At 43.7% G+C, this 21,789-nt stretch overlaps 1 protein-coding gene across 2 annotated transcripts in view; it reads left to right on the forward strand.

The window, feature by feature from the left end:
- The window catches only part of LOC135547557 (SEC14 domain and spectrin repeat-containing protein 1-like), a 59,821-nt gene that overhangs the window by 34,332 nt on the left and 3,700 nt on the right, over positions 1–21,789 (forward strand). The window contains exons 7-17 of one of the 2 annotated variants that reach the window (XM_064976664.1): positions 5,170–5,283; positions 5,666–5,760; positions 5,918–5,973; positions 10,017–10,120; positions 10,300–10,410; positions 15,153–15,275; positions 16,394–16,588; positions 18,317–18,431; positions 18,700–18,859; positions 19,053–19,134; positions 19,240–19,362. In XM_064976664.1, coding sequence (XP_064832736.1) covers positions 5,170–5,283; positions 5,666–5,760; positions 5,918–5,973; positions 10,017–10,120; positions 10,300–10,410; positions 15,153–15,275; positions 16,394–16,588; positions 18,317–18,431; positions 18,700–18,859; positions 19,053–19,134; positions 19,240–19,362 — 1,278 coding nt within the window. The remainder of the gene's footprint in view (positions 1–5,169; positions 5,284–5,665; positions 5,761–5,917; positions 5,974–10,016; positions 10,121–10,299; positions 10,411–15,152; positions 15,276–16,393; positions 16,589–18,316; positions 18,432–18,699; positions 18,860–19,052; positions 19,135–19,239; positions 19,363–21,789) is intronic. The other variant, XM_064976666.1, reaches the window with a different exon arrangement.

Raw genomic sequence — 21,789 nt, forward strand, 5'->3', positions numbered from 1 at the left:
TTTGAGTCAATTGGAGGTGTACCTGTGGATGTATTTCAAGACCTACCTTCAAACTCAGTGCTTATTTGCTTGACATCATGCGAAAATCAAGACCCCAGAAATTTTTTTTGTAGACTTCCACAAGTCTGGTTCATCCTTGGGAGCAATTTCCAAATGCCTGAAGTTGCCACGTTCATCTTTACAAACAATAGTACGCAAGTGTAAACACCATGGGACCATGCAGACGACATATTGCTCAGGAAAGAGACGCGTTCTGTCTCCTAGAGATGAACATACTTTTGTGCGAAAAGTGCAAATCAATCCCAGAACAACAGCAAAGAACCCTGTGAAGATGCTGGAGGAAACAGGTACAAATGTATCCACAGTACATTTGATGTATCCACAGTACATTTCAGTATCCACAGTAAAACGAGTCCTATATCGACATAACCTGAAATGCCACTCAGCAAGGAAGAAGCCACTGCTCCAAAACTGCCATAAAAAAGCCAGAATATGGTTTGCAACTGCACATGGGGACAAAGATCGTACTTTTTGGAGAAATGTCCTCTGGTCTGATGAAACAAAAATAGAACTGCTTGGCCATAATGACCATCGTAATGTTTGGAGGGTAAAGGGGGAGGCTTGCAAGCCGAAGAACACTATCCTAACCGCGAAGCACGGGGTTGGCAGCATTATCATGTTGTGGGGGTGCTTTGCTGCAGGAGGGACCTGTACACATCACAAAATAGATGGCATCATGAGGACAGAAAATTCCGTGGATATTTTGAAGCAACATCTCAAGACATCAGTCAGGAAGTTACAGCTTGGACACAAATGAGTCTTCCAAATGGACAATGACCCCAAGCATACTTCCAAAGTTGTGACAAAATGGCTTAAGGACAACGAAGTCAAGGTATTGGAGTGGCCATCACAAAGCTCTGACCTCAATCCTATAGAAAATTTGTGGGCAGAACTGAAAAGGCTTGTGCGAGCAAGGAGCCCTACAATCCTGACTCAGTTACACCAGCTCTGTCAGGAGGAATGGGCCAAAATTCACCCAACTTATTGTGGGAAGCTTGTGGAAGGCTTCCCGAAACATTTGAGCCAAGTTAAACAATTTATTTGTATGTAAACTTCTAACCCACTGGGAATGTGATGAAAGAAATACAAGTTGAAAAAAGTAATTCTCTCTAATATTATTCTGACATTTCACATTCTTAAAATAAAGTGGTGATCCTAACTGACCAAAGACGGGGAATTATTACTCTGATTAAATGTCAGGAATTGTGAAAAACTGAGTTTAAATATATTTGGCTAAGGTGTATGTAAACTTCCGACTTCAACTGTAGTCTTTCAGGGTTGATGGTAGTGGTGTTTTTTGATGGAGTATGTGTTTAGCATCCTACGGCTAACCTTGCGGATGTGTGCAAGGGGCTGGCAGCCTTCCAGTCAGGGTTTCTGCTTTCAGCTTGTGATGCACACACACGCACACATACACACACCAGTCAGATTTCTGGTTTCAGCGTGTGACAAACACACACACACACACACACACACACACACACACCAGTCAGGTCTCTGCAGTCAGGCCTCTGCAGTCATGTCTCTGCAGCGTCTGATGCAGTTGGTTGGAGCTAGGACGTATTATGTTCATGTTCACCATACCAGCGTACCAGCATACCAGAGTATGACATTATGTAAAGCTTTAATTTGATAAAAACAACCCATACATATTAGGGTAGACTACTGAGAATTTGGGATACAGAGGGTTCACTCGTATTTGGGCTTAAGCTCTCACTTATCCCTTTATACATTTTGATGTTGCAGCAGCTCTCACTTTAATCTTCTCTGCTGAGGGGAGTATAAGTGATTTCTCTGTGTACAGGTTAGGATGAGTAATATCTGATTTTCACTGAGTAATATTCAAAGCATAGACTGGTGATGAAGCACATCATAGTAATAAGACAAGACATCTTTTTTTCTTGCTTTACACTCATATGTACCCCATTTGTACTCCAAACAACCCGGTATAGCTGCCAGATATATCAGTTACATCTCAACAAAACACACCCACACATGACATCAGACAGGCAGATATCAACATCTCTACGGGTGAAAAGCTACAACCCCATAAGTGATGACGAGAAGTGAAGTTATTTGGAAATCCTGATGAAAATATGTTCCTTCTCTCTGACAGGAAGTATCCAGGTTGTGTTTGTGTAGAGGTCAGAAATATTTCCTAGTGCTGCCTATCCCAGGTGGTGGTAGGCTGACTCGCTGTGCTCATCACACCTGCATTCAAACACTATTTGAATTCATTTTAGATACGCTAGCGCAATGGGACCAATAGAATATTTGCAAAACCGCAAACTCCAGCCTTCTGTCACTCCAGGCAGGCTAAAGCAAAAGCTCACAGTATTTGAAATATTTGCAGTAGTATTTGAACCCAGGTCTGGTGTTTCTCTCATCTGTATGGACAACTGTTACCTCTTATCCACGTGATACATCTGAACAGGCCTGTAGTGTGTGTGTGCGTGTGCGTCTGCGTGTGTGAGAGAGAGCGTGACCAGAACCAACAGGCCTGTAACAAGCCTATATGGCAGGAGGACAGATGAGTCAGAGAGAGATAGGAGAAACAGCTGTGGAGGCGAACAGGCTTTGTTTAGAGAGAGACATGTCTGCATAGGCCTCTCCCAGATTCCTATTCCACATTCCCAGATTCTAGAGAAAGTCTTACTTGAATGTCCACATTGACGTGTCGAAGAGGGGTCCTAGAGTTGTCTCTGAATTCTTAGCATTCATGTGGGGACTTTCTTTACCCAGTACAAGAGGACATAATCGAAAAAGACCACCAGCTGTGATTAGGCCTTGTCCTGCCTGCTTGATCAATTGTTTCTAAATGTCAAGTGAATGTTGCATTTGGAGGGGATTAGTGATGATTAAATAAATATTTGTACCAGTGGGGATTTAATCAGCTCTGACTCCTCCATAGAGCAGTTGTTCCCAAACTTTTTATTGTCCCGTACCCCTTCAAACATTCAACCTCCATCTGTGTACCCCCTCTAGCACCAGGGTCAGCGCACTCTCAAATGTTATTTTTTGCCTTCATTGTAAGCCTGCCACACCCACACTATACGATACATTTATTAAACAATAGAATGAGTGTGAGTTTTTGTCACATCCCGGCTCGCGGGAAGTGACAAAGAGCTCTTATAGGGCCAGGGCACAAATAATAATATAATAATAATCAATCATTTTGCTCTTTATTTAGCCATCTTACATATAAAACCTTATTTGTTCATCAGAAATGATTATTATCTCACCACAGGTTAATGAGAAGGGTGTGCTTGAAAGGATGCACATAACTCTGCAATGTTCGGTTGTATTGGAGAGAGTTTCAGTCTTAAATCATTTTCCACACAGTCTGTGCTTGTATTTAGTTTTCATGCTAGTGAGGGCCGAGAATCCACTCTCACATAGGTACGTGGTTGCAAAGGGCATCAGTGTCTTAACAGAGCGATTTGCAAAGGCAGGAAAAATAGAAATCTGGCAGTGGCTTCTGATTAAATTAAATTTTCATAGAACCGCTTGTTGCAATTTTGATGAGGCTCTCTTGTTCAGATATCGGTAAGTGGACTGGAGGCAGGGCATGAAAGGATAACGAATCCAGTTGTTTGTGTCGTCCGTTTCGGGAAAGTACCTGCATAATTACACACCCAGCTCACTCAGGTGCTTCAATATATCACATTTGACATTGTCCGTAAGCTTGAGTTCATTTGCATACAAAAAATCATACAATGATGGAATGACCTTAGTGTTTTCCTTGTTAATGCAGACAGAAAATAACTTTTTAATCATAGCCTCAATTTTGTCCAACACATTGAATATATTTGAGATGAGTCCCCGTAATCCTAGATTCAGATAATTCAGGCGAGGAATTTTTATTTATTTTTTATTTCGCCTATATTTAACCAGGTAGGCCAGTTAAGAACAAGTTATCATTTACAACTGCGACCTGGCCAAGATAAAGCAAAGCAGTGTGACAAAAACAATAACACAGGGTTACACATGGGATAAACAAACGTACAGTCAATAACACAATAGAAAAATCTGTATACAGTGTGTGCAAATGAAGTAAGGAGGTAAGGCAATAAATAGGCTGCTCTGACAGCTGATGCTCAAAGTTAGTGAGGGAGATATGAGTCTCCAGCTTCAGTGATTGTTGCAGTTCGTTCCAGTCATTGGCAGCAAAGAACTGGAAGGAACGGCGGCCAAAGGAAGTGTTGGCTTTGGGGATGACCAGTGAAATATACCTGCTGGAGCGCGTGCTACAGATGGGTGTTGCTATGGTGACCAGTGAGCTGAGATAAGGCGGAGCTTTACCTAGCAAATACTTATAGTTGACCTGGAGCCAGTCGGTTTGGTGACGAATGTGTAGTGAGGACCAGCCAACGAGAGCATACAGGTCTCAGTGGTGGATAGTATATGGGGCTTTGGTGACAAAACGGATGGCACTGTGATTGACTGCATCCAATTTGCTGAGTAGAGTGTTGGAAGCTATCACCCAGATAGACCAGTTGTTTGAGAAACTTGTCATCATGCAAGCGGTCAGACGTGAAAATGATGGTCAGTAAAGAAAACTTTAAGCTTGTCTCTCAATTGAAAAAAACGTATCAAAACTTTGCCCCTTGACAACCAGCGCACTATCTTGTAAAAGCGTCACATGGTTGCTACCCATATCATTGCACAATGCAGAACCTACATAAGAGTACAGTGGTCTTGCTTTAACAAAGTTCACCATTTTCACTGTAGTGTCCAAAATGTCTTTCAAGCTGTCAGGCATTCCCTTGGCAGCAAGAGCCTCTTAGTGGATGCTGCAGTGAACCCAAGTGGCGTTGGGAGCAACTGCTGGCACGTGTGTTACCACTCCATAATGTCTCCCTGTCATGGCTTTTGTGCCATCAGAACAGATACCAACACATCTTGACCAAGTCCATTTGATGTCAAAGCTATCCAGTACTTTAAACATATCCTCTCATGTTGTCCTGGTTTCCAGTGGTTTGCAGAAGAGGATGTCTTCCTTAATTGACACCCCATAAACATAACGGACATATACCAGGAGCCAAAATGTGAAGATAAAAATATATATATGTAAATAAAAGAATACTTTCTTCCACTCCTCTGTTCCAGGTCATTCTGGTATCTGCCAATAAGCTCACACGCTACATCGAGCCCTGTCAGCTTACTGATGAGTTTGGGGGAAGTCTGGTGTACGATCACATAGACTGGGTGAACAAACGACTGGTAATTCGCCATTGCAATACATCCCCAATGTGACTGTACAATTATTGTTTAAAGCACCACATTTGATTTGGAAATGATTTGCAACTGGGATAATAATGGCTTTGGATGAGATCAAAGACATTTATGATTTGACAGATTACTTGCTTATAAAGTTAAGGTACATATTACCAATGTTTACATCAACACCATAACAATACAGACAAATGCAAACAAATACCACCAACCTTGGTTGTGTGGCAATAAAGTATATTGCATCTTGTATGTCAAAATCAGCCTCATAATTTGAGGAAGGTAAGTTCAAGTTGAGTTCCTCTCTGTCTGTGTCCATATTTGCATTATGTTTTGTATGACACACAACTTACGAAAGTGTTTTCCTTCTCAGGTCTTTGAAAAGTTTACCAAGGAGTCCTCTTCCCTGCTGGATGAGCTGGTGGTCATCAATGACAGTGAGAAAAGCAGCCAGTTGGACAAAGAAAGGTATTTATTTTAAAAACATGTTGACATTTATTTGTTTTCTTCAAAAGTGCCCAATGATTGAGGAATTGTTTGTGGCAGTGGAATTGCAGCACATTATATTGTTTATGACATGTTTATTTAGGCCAGTAAATATATTGCTTTCTTATCTTTCTCTCAGGCCACCAGATTGTAACTTCCTACCATCGTTGGATCCTGAAACAGTTCTACAAACTGGTAATTATTCTACTTTTATGCAAACTTCTCAATACCAGTAGCCAAGCAAGTAGTGTTGTGTGGTTCTAAACCAGGTTGGGCTCTGTTAAGTTTAATGGGATGCGAGAATGTTAACCACCATGGTTAGCAGTGCACTCCGCCAGCAGAGAACATGTTTCCACTCGGCTAAAACCTTCAGTAAACTGACTCCTAGGCCAAGTCCCAAATGGCAGTCTTTTCCCTATTCCCTCCTAGGGTACGGTTTCAGGCCTAGTGGTGAGCAGTGTGTTACTTGAACGGTTTTACTACAATGAAAATATTTACTGAGACAGCTCTGGTAGAAAGAGGGAGGCCAGAGCTGGGCTGTGTCCCAAATAGCACCGTATTCCCTTTATAGTGCAGTACTTTTGACCAGTACCCATAGGTGCACTATAAAGGGAATAAGGTGCCATATTGGACGCTGCCCTGGAAGGCCAGTACATAGCAGAGCTGTCCCAATGAAAGGAGCTTTGTCTGGGGGTTGTGGAATGGACAGTCAGCTCAACGTGTCTCTGGTACCGTGCTTGCCACAGAAGAACTCACTCTGGCTGAGTACTAAGTGGCACCCTATTCTCTACATAGTGCACTACTTTTGACCAGAAACCTATGGGCCCTTTTCAAACGTTGTGCATTATATAGAGAATAGGGTACAATTAGTTATCTTTCTCTCTTTCTCTTTCTGAGCAAATGCCAAGCGTGCACTCTCTCTCTTTCTCTTTCTCTCTCTCTCTGTCTCTCTCCTATCTATCTATCTATCTATCTATCTATCTATCTATCTATCTATCTATCTATCTATCTGTCTATCTATCTATCAAAAAGATAAAGGGAACACTTAAGCAACACAATGTAACTCCAAGTCAATCACACTTCTGTGAAATCAAACTGTCCACTTAGGAAGCAACACTGATTGACAATACATTTCACATGCTGTTGTGCAAATGGAATAGACAACAGGTGGAAATTTTAGGCAATTAGCAAGACACCCCCAATAAAGGAGTGGTTCTGCAGGTGGTGACCACAGACCACTTCTCAGTTCCTATGGTTCCTGGCTGATGTTTTGGTCACTTTTGAATGCTGGCGGTGCTTTCACTCTAGTGGTAGCATGAGATGGAGTCTTCAACCCACACAAGTGGCTCAGGTAGTGCAGCTCATCCAGGATGGCACATCAATGTGAGCTGTGGCAAGAAGGTTTGCTGTGTCTGTCAGCGTAGTGTCCAGAGCATGGAGGCGCTACCAGGAGATAGGCCAATACATCAGGAGACGTGGAGGAGGCCGTAGGAGGGCAACAACCCAGCAGCAGGACCGCTACCTCTGCCTTTGTGCAAGGAGGAGCAGGAGGAACACTGCCAGAGCCCTGCAAAATGACCTCCAGCAGGCCACAAATGTGCATGTGTCTGCTCAAACGGTCAGAAACAGACTCCATGAGGGTGGTATGAGGGCCCGACGTCCACAGGTGGGGGATGTGCTTACAGCCCAACACCGTGCAGGACATTTGGCATTTGCCAGAGAACACCAAGATTGGAAAATTCACCACTGGCGCCCTGTGCTCTTCACATATGAAAGCAGGTTCACACTGAGCATGTGACAGACGTGACAGAGTCTGGAGACGCCGTGGAGAACGTTCTGCTGCCTGCAACATCCTCCAGCATGACCGGTTTGGCGGTGGGTCAGTCATGGTGTGGGTTGGCATTTCTTTGGGGGGCCGCAGAGCCCTCCATGTGCTCGCCAGAGGTAGCCTGACTGCCATTAGGTACCGTGATGAGATCCTCAAGACCCCTTGTGAGACCATATGCCGGTGTGGTTGGCCCTGAGTTCCTCCTAATGCAAGACCTGATGTGGCTGGAGTGTGTCAGCAGTTCCTGCAAGTGCAAGGCATTGATGCTATGGACTGGCCCGCCCGTTCCCCAGACCTGAATCCAATTGAGCACATCTGGGACATCATGTCTTGCTCCATCCACCAACGCCACGTTGCACCACACACTGTCCAGGAGTTGGCGGATGCTTTAGTCCAGGTCTGGGAGGAGATCCCTCAGGAGACCATCCGCCACCTCATCAGGAGCATGCCCAGGCGTAGTAGGGAGGTCATACAGGCACGTGGATGCCACACACACTACTGAGCCTCATTTTGGTTTAAGGACATTACATCAAAGTTGGATCAGCCTGTAGTGTGGTTTTCCACTTTAATTTTGAGTGTGACTTCAAATCCTGGCCTCCATGGGTTGATAAATTTGATTTCCATTGATCATTTTTGTGTGATTTTGTTGTCCGCACATTCAACTATGTAAAGAAAAAAGAATTTAATAAGAATATTTCATTCATTCAGATCTAGGATGTGTTATTTTCGTGTTCCCTTTATTTTTTTGAGCAGTGAATATATATATATATATATATATATATATATATATATATATATATATACAGTATATATATATATATCCCTCTCGCTCTCTCTCTCTCTGTGTCTCGCTCTCTCTCTCTCTCTCTCTGCCTCTGTCTCTCTCTTTGTCTCTTTCTCTCTGTCTCTCTCTTTCTCTGTGTCTCTCTTGTCTCTGAGTGAATGCCATTCATAATGAATACAGAAAGGGCTTGGGCTTCCGTGCCAGTGTTGTTTGTGTAGTTGTGTTGTTATAGGCACAACAGAGAGGCTAGGGGATACAGCATGAGATATAATAAGAGCATGTATATAATATGAAAATAATTCTCTGTCCTATTTGTTGTGTGCCTTTGTCAAGGAATGGACTTGGAAGGCTCTCCGGATGTTTTTGATGTTGATTATGAATAAATGAATAGCAATTTTTCTCCTGAAGTACTCCTCGACAACAATGTACATCTGATATGTATTTTGTAACTTAATGGATGACAACTAGGGATGTGCTGCTTGTCGTCCACATTGTACACACTCCTACCTCTTGCTCTGTTTCCAGTGTTTCCCATATATACATTTAGCAGCGGGAGTAAATCGTGGCCGCCACAAAAAAATACAAATGAATTCAATTAAGTTAAGATTGGAAAAAAGAAATCGTTATAATAAACCTAAACGACTTAAACCAAATATAAAGAATGGAGAAAAGATAATGGAGCTATATATTTTTCTTTGTGTAACGGTTTTCTTGACTTGAAGGAGAGGCGGACCAAAATGCAGCGTGGTTTCTATTCATGGTTCTTTAATAAAGACTCTACACATGAACAAACTAACGAAACGTGAAAACCCAAACCAGCCCTATCTGGTGCAAACACAGAGACAGGAACAATCACCCACAAAACCCAACACCAAACAGGCTTCCTATGATTCCCAATCAGAGACAATGACTAACACCTTCATCTGATTGAGAACCATATCAGGCCAAACACAGAAACAGACAAACTAGACACACAACATAGAATGCCCACTCAGATCACACCCTGACCAAACAAAACATAGAAACATACAAAGCAAACTATGGTCAGGTTGTGACACTTTGAGAACTAACAACTACCAAAATAAAAACTAGACAGTCAGGGAGATTCTAAAATTCAAAAAATGTCATGGCATGGGGCCCCAATTGATTTTGTGATAATGTTTGAGTCACTTAGATGGCATAAGCCATGACAAAATGTGTATAATTTAAGGACATTTGTTTTAAAACTGAAAATGTGTAGAATTGCAGGAAATTTACTTTGAAACTGCATTTTTTCTCTCAGACCCATGTCAAAATATGTAGACTTGCAGGAAACTAGCTTTAAAACATTAAAATGTTCTCTCTGTCCCATGGCAAAATGTGTTGAATTGCAATCCCCCCTGCACTTTGCTTTACATCAAAATAACTTGAAATGAAATGGATGAGCGGAGAGAAGATTCAATAGCTCCCACACACTCTTTTAACTCCCTCTTTCTCTCACTCTCTTTCTCTCTCTCCCCCTCCCCTGCTTTCTTTCTCCCACTCTTACCCCTGTATCTCCTCCCTCCCTCTCTCTCTGTCATTCATTATCTCTCCCCCTGTCACTGTCATTCCCCCTCTGATCATCCACACCTCTCTCCCCTCCAGGCCATGAGTTATTGTCGGAGCTGCAGCAGCGGAGGTTTAACGGTGCAGAGGGAGGTGGTGTGGCCTGGTCCCCCATGGATGACGAGCTACTGGCCCAGCCACAGGTACAATGGAATAGAATAACTTTATATTTCCCAGAGGGAACTTCAGTTGTGTCAAGTCAGATAAGATGTAAAAATATATAGTAAACATATAACAGCAAAATTCACACATAACATACAAATACTATATACAATACATACAAAGACTATATGCAAGGTAAGTAAATGTTCAAATATTTCAGGTCATGAAACTGCTGGACTCACTCAGAGAACAATACACCAAGTACCAGGAGGTGTGTCGCCAACGCAGCAAACGATCCCAGCTGGAGGATATACAGACCAAGGTCATGCAGGTACTGCACACACACTGCCCTATATCACATCACACACACACACACATATGCACGCACAGAGATGAGAAAACACACACTATTCACACACTGCACACACACACTATGACATCGTCAACACCAACCCACTGACAAGCCTACACACACTGCCCTAAGGGATCTAAAACACTAGCGTAGTGAAAGACTGAGGCCAGGATTCAAACAAACGGATATTTCAGACATCGCACTGCCTTGACTTAGGCCCAATGCCATTAACAACAGCAGACCAGTGACCAGACTGAAGGAGAAGTATAGAGTAGGGCTGCTCTTTTTTCCATTGTCTTTTGCTCTTTGTTTCAGAGAGGTTTAAAAGCTACACACACAGGATTTTATGAGGATGAGTTCACCAGACATCCAGAGAAAGACCCAGTGGTTGTAATTCTCAGGAACTAGGGAATGTGATGCTTCAATGGAACTTAATTTTCAATTGAAGCCTTGCCTTCTTCAGTGTATTCAAAGCCAGACCCTGGTGATAAATTGTCTGACTGTCCCTGTAACCGACTCATATTAAAGCCTTTTCGGTTAGGTCTTCTCGTTCCAAAGTGAGCGTTACATACCACTGAATGGAAAAGCTAACTTCCCAAAGACTGTTGACTTCGAGTCTCTGGCGGGGATACTCATCAGTCGACACACACACACACACACACACACACACACACACACACACACACACACACACACACACACACACACACACACCCTCAGCACACATGGCCTTCATCCCAGCACAGTTCTTCCTTGGCACTACCTAATTTCCTTTCTGTAACCATGAAGGGCAAACGCCTTTTCTCCCATTGGCCAATAGATTGAACTCTACTTTAGCTTCTAAAACAGTGGTTCTCAACCTTTTTTTGGTCACTGAACCCACAATCACATATTTCTCTGACAGAAGTACCCTCTCATTTGCAACTGACCATTAGACCTATTTTCTTATGAGTCTTCTCAATGTAGGCTATCCCCTGTGGATAGGCCTGGTGCCTCAGGGATACAATTTTGAATGTTTTACAGTGCAAAGCAGAACAATTTTGAATGTTTTACAGTGCAAAGCAGAACAATTTTAAATGTTTTACAGTGTAAAGCTGGATGATAAAACTGTACCAATGAGGAAGTGAGCAGATGATGAGATGTGTTCCATGGAATGGACGGATTCTATTTTAGATTTGACAGATTCTAGATTCTAAGGGAATGAGCTGTCTGTTGCTATGGTGATGAAGATGTTGTTCAGTAGGCAGTAGTCTAGGAACATATAGAGAAGGAGCTGCCAGATTCGTCATAATAGCCCGGAAGTAAAACATTGAATACATGGAGAATGGTGGGGAAAAAATAAAATTTAAATGTATTTTTGTAAGGGCTGTGGTCACCATTCAATTATTATTATTATTTTATTTTTTTACCCCTTTTTCTCCCCAATTTCATGGTATCCAATTGTTGTAGTAGCTACTATCTTGTCTCATCGCTACAACTCCCATACGGGCTCGGGAAAGACGAAGGTTGAAAGTCATGTGTCCTCCGATACACAACCCAACCAGCCGTACTGCTTCTTAACACAGCGCGCATCCAACCCGGAAGCCAGCCGCACCAATGTGTCAGAGGGTACACCGTGCACCTGGCAACCTTGGTTAGCGCGCACTGAGCCCGGCCCGCCACAGGAGTCGCTGGTGCGCGATGAGACAAGGACATCCCTACCGACCAAGCCCTCCCTAACCCGGACAATGCTAGGCCAATTGTGCGTCGCCCCACGGACCTCCCGGTCAGTTATGACAGAGCCTGGGCACGAACCCAGGGACTCTGATGGCACAGCTGGCGCTGCAGTACAGCGCCCTTAACCACTGCGCCACCCATTCAATTATTACATAAAATATATATATGTCAGTAGTGGGGAGCTATTTTATATTTTTTTCACAGGTCCATTATCTTCCGATTTACGTCTTATAGCAACCAGTGGAGGCTCCTCAGAGGAAGGGAAGGACCATCCTCCTCAGGGAATCATAAAAATAAAAATAGTGAAACATTTAAAAATTCTGCCTTTTTAGATAAAACTATTCTAAATTTATTCACGTCACCAAATAATGTATTAAAATACACTGTTTTGCAATGAAGGTCTACAGTAGCCTCAGCAGCACTGTAGGGTAGCGCCATGGTGTAGCTGGAGGACAGATAGCTTCTGTACTCCTCTGGGTACATTGAATTCAATACAGAACCTAGGAGGCTCATGGTTCTCAAGCCCCTTCCATAGACTTACACAGTAATTATGACAGCTTCAGGAGGACTTCCTCCAGCCTAGCAGAACTCTTGCAGCATGAACTGACACAATGTCCACCCAATCAAAGGATCAGAGAATGAATCTGGTACTAAAAGCATAAGCTAGAGCTAGCTAGCACTTTATAAATGTGGTGAGTAGTTGACTCAGAGAGAGAAAGACAATAGTTGAACAGTTTTTGAAGAAATGTATGTCTTCCAAAATTAAGAAGCAGCAAGAGAGAGAGAGAGAGATATAGCTATATTTGGTTGTATTAAAAAAAAAAACTTTCACTTAGCTAGCAAATGCAGCTAGGTAGTTTAGCCTACTCAAACACCCGGCTCAAACAGAGAGAGATGCAATGTTAGCTAGCTGGCTATGGCTATCCAACACTGGAACTATTCCAAGTCATGGTAAGCTTTTGGTTTTATTTATTTATTGCCCTCTGGGTGTAACTGCTCAACTGCATTCTGATTGAAAACTGTACTGCATGATTTTAGTGGGTTTACTAACGTGTTAATTCTAGTAGTTCTTGTTGACTATGACGTGACAACGATGTAGGATGTGTGTAGTCCTCAGAGGTCATTATATGAAGGTTTGGCTAGGAAAGGTTTTTTCGCTGGCCACAGACAGCTGATGTGTTGTGCATTGAAGTCCACAAGTGAAAAGTTGAGAGGAGGAGAGCACGTAGATTGTTGTGAGATAGAACTATATATACAACGAGCAAAGTGATCATGCTGTTTTTATGTGGCTGCTATGAAAGTAAACTCTTTGCGTGTGATCAGGGGTGTATTCATTCTGCCGATTCTGTTGAAAAACGTTTCTTAAATGTAGCAAACGGAACAAACGGGGATAAACATACAGGGGCAAGAAAAAGTATGTGAACCCTTTGGAATTACCTGGATTTCATAAATTTGTCATAACATTTGATCTGATCTTCATCTCAGTCACAACAATAGACAAACACAGTGTGCTTAAACTAATAACACACAAATTATTGTATTTTTCTTGTTTATATAGAATAATTTTTAAAACATTCACAGTGTAGGTTGAAAAAGTATTTGAACCCCGAGGCTAATGACTTTTCCAAAAGCTAACCTGGAGTCCAATCAATGAGACGAGATTGGAGATGTTGGTTAGAGCTGCCCTTTTCTATAAAAACCACTCATAATATTTGAGTTTGCTATTCACAAGAGGCATTGCCTGAGGTGAACCAAGCCTCGAACCAAAGAGATCTCCAAAGACCTAAGATTAAGAATGGTTGACTTGCATAAAGCTTTCCAGGGTTACAAAAGTATCTCTAAAAGCCTTGATGTTCATCAGTCCATGGTACGACAAATGATCTTTAAATGGAGAAAGTTACATTTACATTTAAGTCATTTAGCAGACGCTCTTATCCAGAGCGACTTACAAATTGGTGAATTCACCTTCTGACATCCAAGTTCAGCACTTTTGCTACTCTCCCTAGGAGTGGCCATCCTGAAAAGATGACTGCAAGAGCACATTGCAGAATGCTCTATGAGGTTAGGAAGAATCCTAGTGTCAGCTAAAGACTTACAGAAATCTGTGGAACATACTAACATCTCTGTTGACGCATATACAATACATAAAACGCTAAACAAGAATGGTGTTCATGGGAGGACACCACGGAAGAAGCCACTGCTGTCCCTGTATTCAACGGCTTCCATTTCACATTTGTCTCCCAGTGTGGCTAGTTCCTGGGGTATTGTATGTTCCTCGGCAGCAGTAGGATTAGTTTGGCTTGGGGAGTTTGGCCTAGTTGTTATCTGCTGGGAGTAAAGACGCTGTGTAGTGAGTGTGGGAGTAGTTTGTAAGCTGTATTGCTCCAAGCTCTGTAGGAGACAGGCGGTAGAATTGCCTCACCAAGCTAAAAGTTGATGCAGAAGAAAATCGCTCTATCAAACTCAACACACTGAACCATTTCATCACCCCTCTTACACAGTACAGTGGATTCTAACAACCTCTTCTTGATCTTCAGTAAATGCTGCTTTGATATATTTGAACCAGATGTTGAATTAGATTGATCATGTTATTCGATATTCCCTTATCAATATTTACTTTATAGGTAACTTGGCAAGCCCTTGTTCTGTGCTGACACATGGTACACTATTTATTTGTCTCATAAGACTTTATAAATGTTCATACATGCTTTATAGTGATTATACCTTCTAGTTTTAAGTACCCCATTTTAACAGAAACAAACAAGTACCCCATTTAACCCACACTGATTTAAATGTGTTCCAACCAATAAGAGACCTCACAGATACCTGAAGGTATTTGATTGGTGGGCCTGAGGGGGAAGTGATAAAGCATTTGTTAATGATTGTGTCCAATCATCGACCTCACAGATGCCTGGAAGGTATTTGATTGGTTGGTCCTGGGGTGTGTGTCTGTGAGTCATGAAGTGTGTGCTAATGGGGTCTTTCTCTTTCTTGTTGCTATGCAGGTTGTGAATTGGCTGGAGGGGCCTGGCACAGAGCAGCTCCGAACACAGTGGGGGATCGGAGATTCCATCAGGGCCTCGCAGGCCCTGCAGCAGAAACATGAGGAGATAGAGAGCCAGCACAGCGTAAGGACAGAATGACACAACACACACTACAGACACAAAACTACAAACACAACTCAATACAACACGACACGACACAGCTTGCCAACAGCACAACTTTATTACATCACTCCTTTTTCAATGTTCATAATTACAGAGATGAGAAGAGGTGGGGAGATAGCTGCTAGTTCTGTGTGTCTCTCTTCTTGCTTTCTCTCTCTCTGCAGAAGAAGCACTTGTCTTTGGAGCATCTTGAAGATCCCTATAATTAGGTCACCGATTATGATTAGTTTGGATTGTTAGGGAGAGTCTGTTAGCTGCCAGGAGATTTACTGTATTGTAACTGCTTTTTATATATCATTAATCTCTGGTCTGAGGAGCACAGATAAAGCACTACTAGACAAAAATATGGGGGACAAACAAGTTAAGTAAATAAGGTTCAGTGTGTACATCTGGAAAAAGCTTGTTTTATTTCACTTACAAAACAGACAGAGTTTGAAGCACAAATTAGAGCTTTGCCCTTAACTTTTCCTCCCTGGATATAGTATTGTCCTGCTCTTAGTCGTGGACAGACAGGCCAGGCCAGGAAGTGACTGCAGCAGCTGCAGCTGTTGGGTGTAACTAATGTTTCCCCTGGCTGGGTTTACATAAAAGACCCTGGTGAATCATTGCTCTGGGCCAAAGTGTGCCCTGGTGACCGAAACAGAGTGTACCAGCCAGGGGAATGAAAGGCTAAAGCCAGAGTGAGGTCAAAGCTAAAGATTGATGGTTAGGCTAAGGCGTGGTGTTGTCTCCAAGAGCCTTCAGCAGGTGGCGCTATTGATCTGAAATGTATAAGTGTTCTCAAGGTAATAACTATACCACAAAAACACTTCACTACAGCGTTCAACTCAATTACTGTACCGTAGGTTTGAACAGCTTTGATAAGTAAAACATCTTTAGTGTGTGGTTCTTCTTTCTATTGAGCTTCTCTATGATAAACTGGTGTGTATATCAGAAAGAGTTTTCCTGCTTTCTGGCCAAAGCCAGAGGACCACAATGGAAATAAGTTGCGAAACATTGTGTAACTTGTGTGGCTGAATTGTGTTTCTAATTTGTGAAATCCAACCCAAATGTATGTGTTATTGGGTGTGTATTTACAGGAGTGGTTTGCAGTGTACGTAGAGCTGAACCAGCAGATAGCAGCGTTGCTGAGTGCTGGAGACGAGGAGGACCTAGTGGAGTTGAAGGGTCTTCAGCAGCAGCTCAGTGATGTCTGTTACAGACAGGCCAGCCAACTGGAGTCCAGACAGAACGTACTGCAGTCAGCACACGAGTTCCACGGCACAGCACAGGACGTATGTATCATTGATGGATTGATTTGAATGGATCATTACAAAATACGTATAAAGCCAAGAACAAGAACTACAGTGACTCCTACTCTAAATCACAAAGTCAATCCCTAGGCCCTTGTGTAGATCTTTGAGGATGTGATAGGTGTAAGCAATATGGCCACAATCAGAGGGCAAGATGGAGCTCCAACCACCCATATTGCTTACACTTATCCAGCCATCTGATCTACATACTGTAAGTGCCTAGGGTTGAAGGGATGGGGGTCATAATATACTGAAAAAAAAAACAATTTCAAAGATTTTACTGAGTTACAGTTCATATAAAGACATCAGTCAATTGAAATAAATAAATTAGGCCTTAATCTATGGATTTCACATGACTAGGAATACAGATATGCATCTGTTGGTCACAGATACCTGAAAAAAAAGGTATGAGTGGATCAGAAAGCCAGTCAGTATCTGGTATGACCACCATTTGCCTCATGCGAGTTGATCGGGCTATTGATTGTGGCCTGTGGAATGTTGTCCCACTCCACTTCAATGGCAGTGTGAAGTTGCTGGATATTGATGGGAACTGGAACACGCTGTCATACATGTTGATCCAGAGCATACCCAAACATGCTCAATGGGTGACATGTCTGGTGAGTATGCAGGCCATGGAAGAACTGGGACATTTTCAGCTTTCAGGAATTGTGTACAGATCCTTGCAACATGGGGCTGTGTATTATCATGCTGAAACATGAGGTGATGGCAGTGGATGAATGGCACGACAATGGGCCTCAGGATCTCGTCATGGTATCTCTGCATTCAAATTGCCATTGATAAAATGCAATTGTGTTTGTTGTCCATGGCTTATGTTCGTTGTCTGTAGCTTAACCCACCATGAGGCACTCTGTTCACAATATTGACATCAGCAAATCGCTCGCCCACACGTCGCCATCACCTGCCATCTGCCCAGTACAGTTGGAACCGGAATTCATCTGTGAAGAGCACACTTCTCCAGCGTGCAAGTGGCCATCGAGGGTGAGCATTTGCCCACTGAAGTCTGTTGCTATGCTGAACTGCATTCAGTTCAAAATTCTTCAGTTGTGCAAACCCACAGATTCATCAGCTGTCCAGGTGTCTGGTCTCAGACGATCCAGGTGAAGAATCCAGATGTGGAGGTCCTGGGCTGGCATAGTTACATGTGGTCTGCGGTTGTGAGGCTGGTTGGATGTACTGCCAAATTCTCAAAAATGACGTTGAAGGTGGCTAATAGTAAAGAAATGAACATTCAATTATCTGGCGACAGCTCTGGTGGCATTCCTATAGTCGGCATGCTAATTGCACACTCCCTCAATTTGAGACATCTTTGGCATTGTGTTTTAGAGTGACCTTTTATTGCACATTTTAGAGTGGCCCTTTATTGTCCCCAACACAAGGTGCACCTGTGTAGTGATCATGCTGTTTAATCAGCTTATTGATATGCCACACCTGTCAGATGGATGGATTAGCTTGGCAAAGGAGAAATGCTAACTAACAGGGATGGAAACAAGTTTGTGCAAAGATATTGAAAGAAATAAGCTTTTTGTGCATATGGAACATTTCTGGTATCTTTTATTGCAGATCATGAAGCATGGGACCAACACTTTACATGTTGTGTTTGTATTTTTGTTCAGTGTAGTATAGACTACTAACTGTTTGGCCTAGAGCTCTTTGTTGGCTTTGTAATAACGCCCCAGTTTTCCCTCCCAGCTGTCCCAGCAACTGGATGGTCTACTGGGCATGCTCTGTGCCGATGTGGCGCCTGCTGACGGGGCTGCCATCCAACAAACACTCAAACACCTCGAGGAGAAACTCAAGAGCGTTGGTAAGCACAATTAAATGTATTATTCACTGTTATTTTTTTGTTACTGTATATGATAGCAAGCCTTCAATAGATAACTGCAGAGTAGAATTAAAAAACTGATATTGAGAAAGGTATTTGTGCTGAAACATTGACAGTCTTAACTATATCCCCTCTTCTTGAATTTTTTTCTAATGGATAACTGCAAGAATAATATTTTACATTTGAAATAACTTTCAGTAGTGTTAGTTGAGTAATTCATGAGTATTATTTGATGTGTATTTCTGCCCAGACGGAGCCCTGGTAGGCCTGAGGGAGAAAGGCCAGGTCCTGATGGATCAGATGTCCAACCAGACTTCCTGGTCCTATGGGAAAGACGTGCCCATCGATAACAAAGACAACGTTGATCACATCCAAGGTGTCATGGAGGACATGCAGCTCCGGAAACAAAGGTTTGCTCAGATTTATTTTCAGTCTTTTTTTTGATGATGTAAGGCCGCAGGCCTCAAAATGATACTGGAGTTGATTACAAACGTTCCACGAGTCAAGCGATTTCTGGAATATCCTGGAATTTTGGCCGTTGTCACGGAACTTGTCATGGAAATGGCTTTTGTCATGTTTTAAAAGAGTTTTGGTCCTGTTTAGATGTGAGGACATGGTGGATGTCAGGAGACTGAAGATGCTTCAGATGGTCCAGCTGTTCAAGTGTGAGGAAGATGCATCACAAGTCAGTAGATAGGCTTCCTTCAGTGTGTTGTTATTATTGACATGTTGTTATTGTTGTTGACAATAACTTGTAAACCCCAGCTCATGTCACTGTGTTAACTCTCAGGCGGTGGAGTGGCTGGGTGAGCTCCTCGATGCTCTTCTAAAGACCCACATCAGACTAGGGGACGACTCACAGGAAACCAAAGTGCTGCTGGAGAAACACAAGAAGTTTGTGGATGTTGCACAGGTACGTACTACAAGAGCAGAGTTCAGACATCTTGAGGAAGACTGAGGGGTTCTCTCTCTCCCGCTCTTGTCACTCCCTCAATTGTTCTGTCTGCCCCCTCCTCTCTCTCTGTCTCTTTTCTCTCTCCATGTCTTTCAAAGGGAAATAGAGGGGGAAGGGGAGAGTTGGGTAAGTTGAGCCAAAGGGGTATGTTGAGCCACCCTTGTGTCTAGAAAACCATACACAAAGTTAATAAATTGACAAATTTCATGGAGTCTGTCAAGGAAGAAACCACGTGGAAAAACAGGTAAGCAAGTTAGGTCCAAAAAACGGATTTTCACCAAGTCAAATTAACGCTTGTATCTAAACCAAAGTAGATCATTTTAAGATTGTTCCATACATCAGTTGGGGTCTCTAAGATTCAGTATGCGGCCCTAAACCTAGCTTGAAAGTGCAATGGTAGCTGTGTGGGGGGGCTAATATTGTAGAATAATAGTGAAGACATCACAACTATGAAATAACACATATGGAATCAGGTAGTAACCAAAAAAGTGTTAAACAAATCCAAATATATTTTATATTTGAGATTCTTTAAAGTAGCCACCCTGTAACGGTTCTCTTCTTCCTCTTCACATAGAAGTAGACAAACCAGACACACAACATAGAACCCCCCCCCCACACACACACACACAACCTAAACCTATAGGGGAGGGTCTGGGTGGGCATCTGTCTGCGGTGGCGGCTCTGGCGCTGGACGTGGACCCCACTCCATAATTGTCTTAGTCCACCTCCTTAGCGTCCCTTGAGTGGCGACCCTCGCCGCTGACCTTGGCCTAGGAACCCTAACAATGGGCTCCACTGGACTGAGGGGCAGCTCGGGCCTGAGGGGCAGCTCGGGCCTGAGGGGCAGCTCGGGCCTGAGGGGCAGCTCGGGCCTGAGGGGAAGCTCGGGACTGAGAGGAAGCTCAGGCAGGTTGATGGCTATGGCAGATAGGAGCTCTGGTGTCTCTGGACTGAGGGGCGGGAGCTCTGGCAGCACCGGACAGGCGGGAGACTCCGGCTGCGCTGGAGAGGAGGAAGGCTCTCGCAGCGTTGGACAGGCGAGACGCACTATAGGCCTGATGCGTGGTGCCGGCACTGGTGGTACTGGGCCGAGGACACGCACCTCAGGGCGAGTGTGGGGAGGAGAAACAGGGAATACTGGCTCTGGACACGCATAGGAAGCCTGGTGCGGGGGGCTGCCACCGGAGGGCTGGTGCGTGTAGGTGGCACTGGATAGACCGGACCGTGCAGGTGCACTGGAGCTCTTGAGCATCGAGCCTGCCCAACCTTACCTGGCTCGATGCCCACTCTAGCCTGGCCGATAAGAGGAGCTGGTATGTACCGCACCGGGCTATGCACCCGCACTGGAGACACTATGCGCTCCACAGCATAACATGGTGCCTTCCCCGTCTCTCTCGCTCTCCGGTAAGCACTGGAAGTTGGTGCAGGTCTCCTACCTGGCTTCGCCATACTCCCTGTGTGGCTCCCCCAATAAATTTTTGGGGCTGACTCTCGGGCTTCCTACTGCGCCGCCGTGCTCGCTTCGCCAACCTCATTCTCCTGTAACCTTCCTCGCACTGCTCCATCGAATCCCAGGCGGGCTCCGGCACTCTCCCTGGGTCGAACGCCCACCTGTCTATCTCTTCCCAAGTTGTGTAGTCCAGATTCTGCTCCCATGTCCCGAAATCCTGACATCGCTGCCTCTCTTGCTCCTCGTAATGCCGCCTCTCTGTTTTCGCTGCCTCCAGCTCTGCTTTGGGGCGGCGATCTTTCCCAGCCTGTGCCCAGGGTCCCTCTCCGGTCAATATCTGTACCCAAGTCCATGAGTCTTGTGATGCTGGCTGCTTGTCACTGCCGCTTGGTCCTGTTGTGGTGGGTGGTTCTGTAACGGTTCTCTTCTTCATCTTCCTCTGAAGAAGAGGTATAGCAGGGATCGGACCAAGACGCAGCGTAGTTATAATTCATGGTTCTTTTAATAACGAAACTATACATGAAATAGACTACAAAACAAGAAACATGAAAACCCGAAACAGTCCCGTGTGGTACAAACACTGACACAGGAGACAACCACCCACAAAACCCAACACAAAACAGGCTACCTAAATATGGTTCCCAATCAGAGACAATGACTAACACCTGCCTCTGATTGAGAACCATATCAGGCCAAACATAGAAATAGACAAACCAGACACACAACATAGAATGCCCACCCAGCTCACGTCCTGACCAACACTAAAACAAGGAAAACACAAGAACAATGGTCAGAACGTGACACACCCTTTGCCTTGATGACAGCTTTGCACACTCTTGGAATTCTCTCAACCAGCTTCATGAGATAGTCACCTGGAATGCATTTCAATTAACAGGTGTGCCTTGTTTAAAAGTTAATTTGTGGAATTTCTTTCC

This window comes from Oncorhynchus masou, chromosome 10 (assembly GCF_036934945.1).
Source record: "Oncorhynchus masou masou isolate Uvic2021 chromosome 10, UVic_Omas_1.1, whole genome shotgun sequence".
NCBI lineage: Eukaryota > Metazoa > Chordata > Actinopteri > Salmoniformes > Salmonidae > Oncorhynchus > Oncorhynchus masou.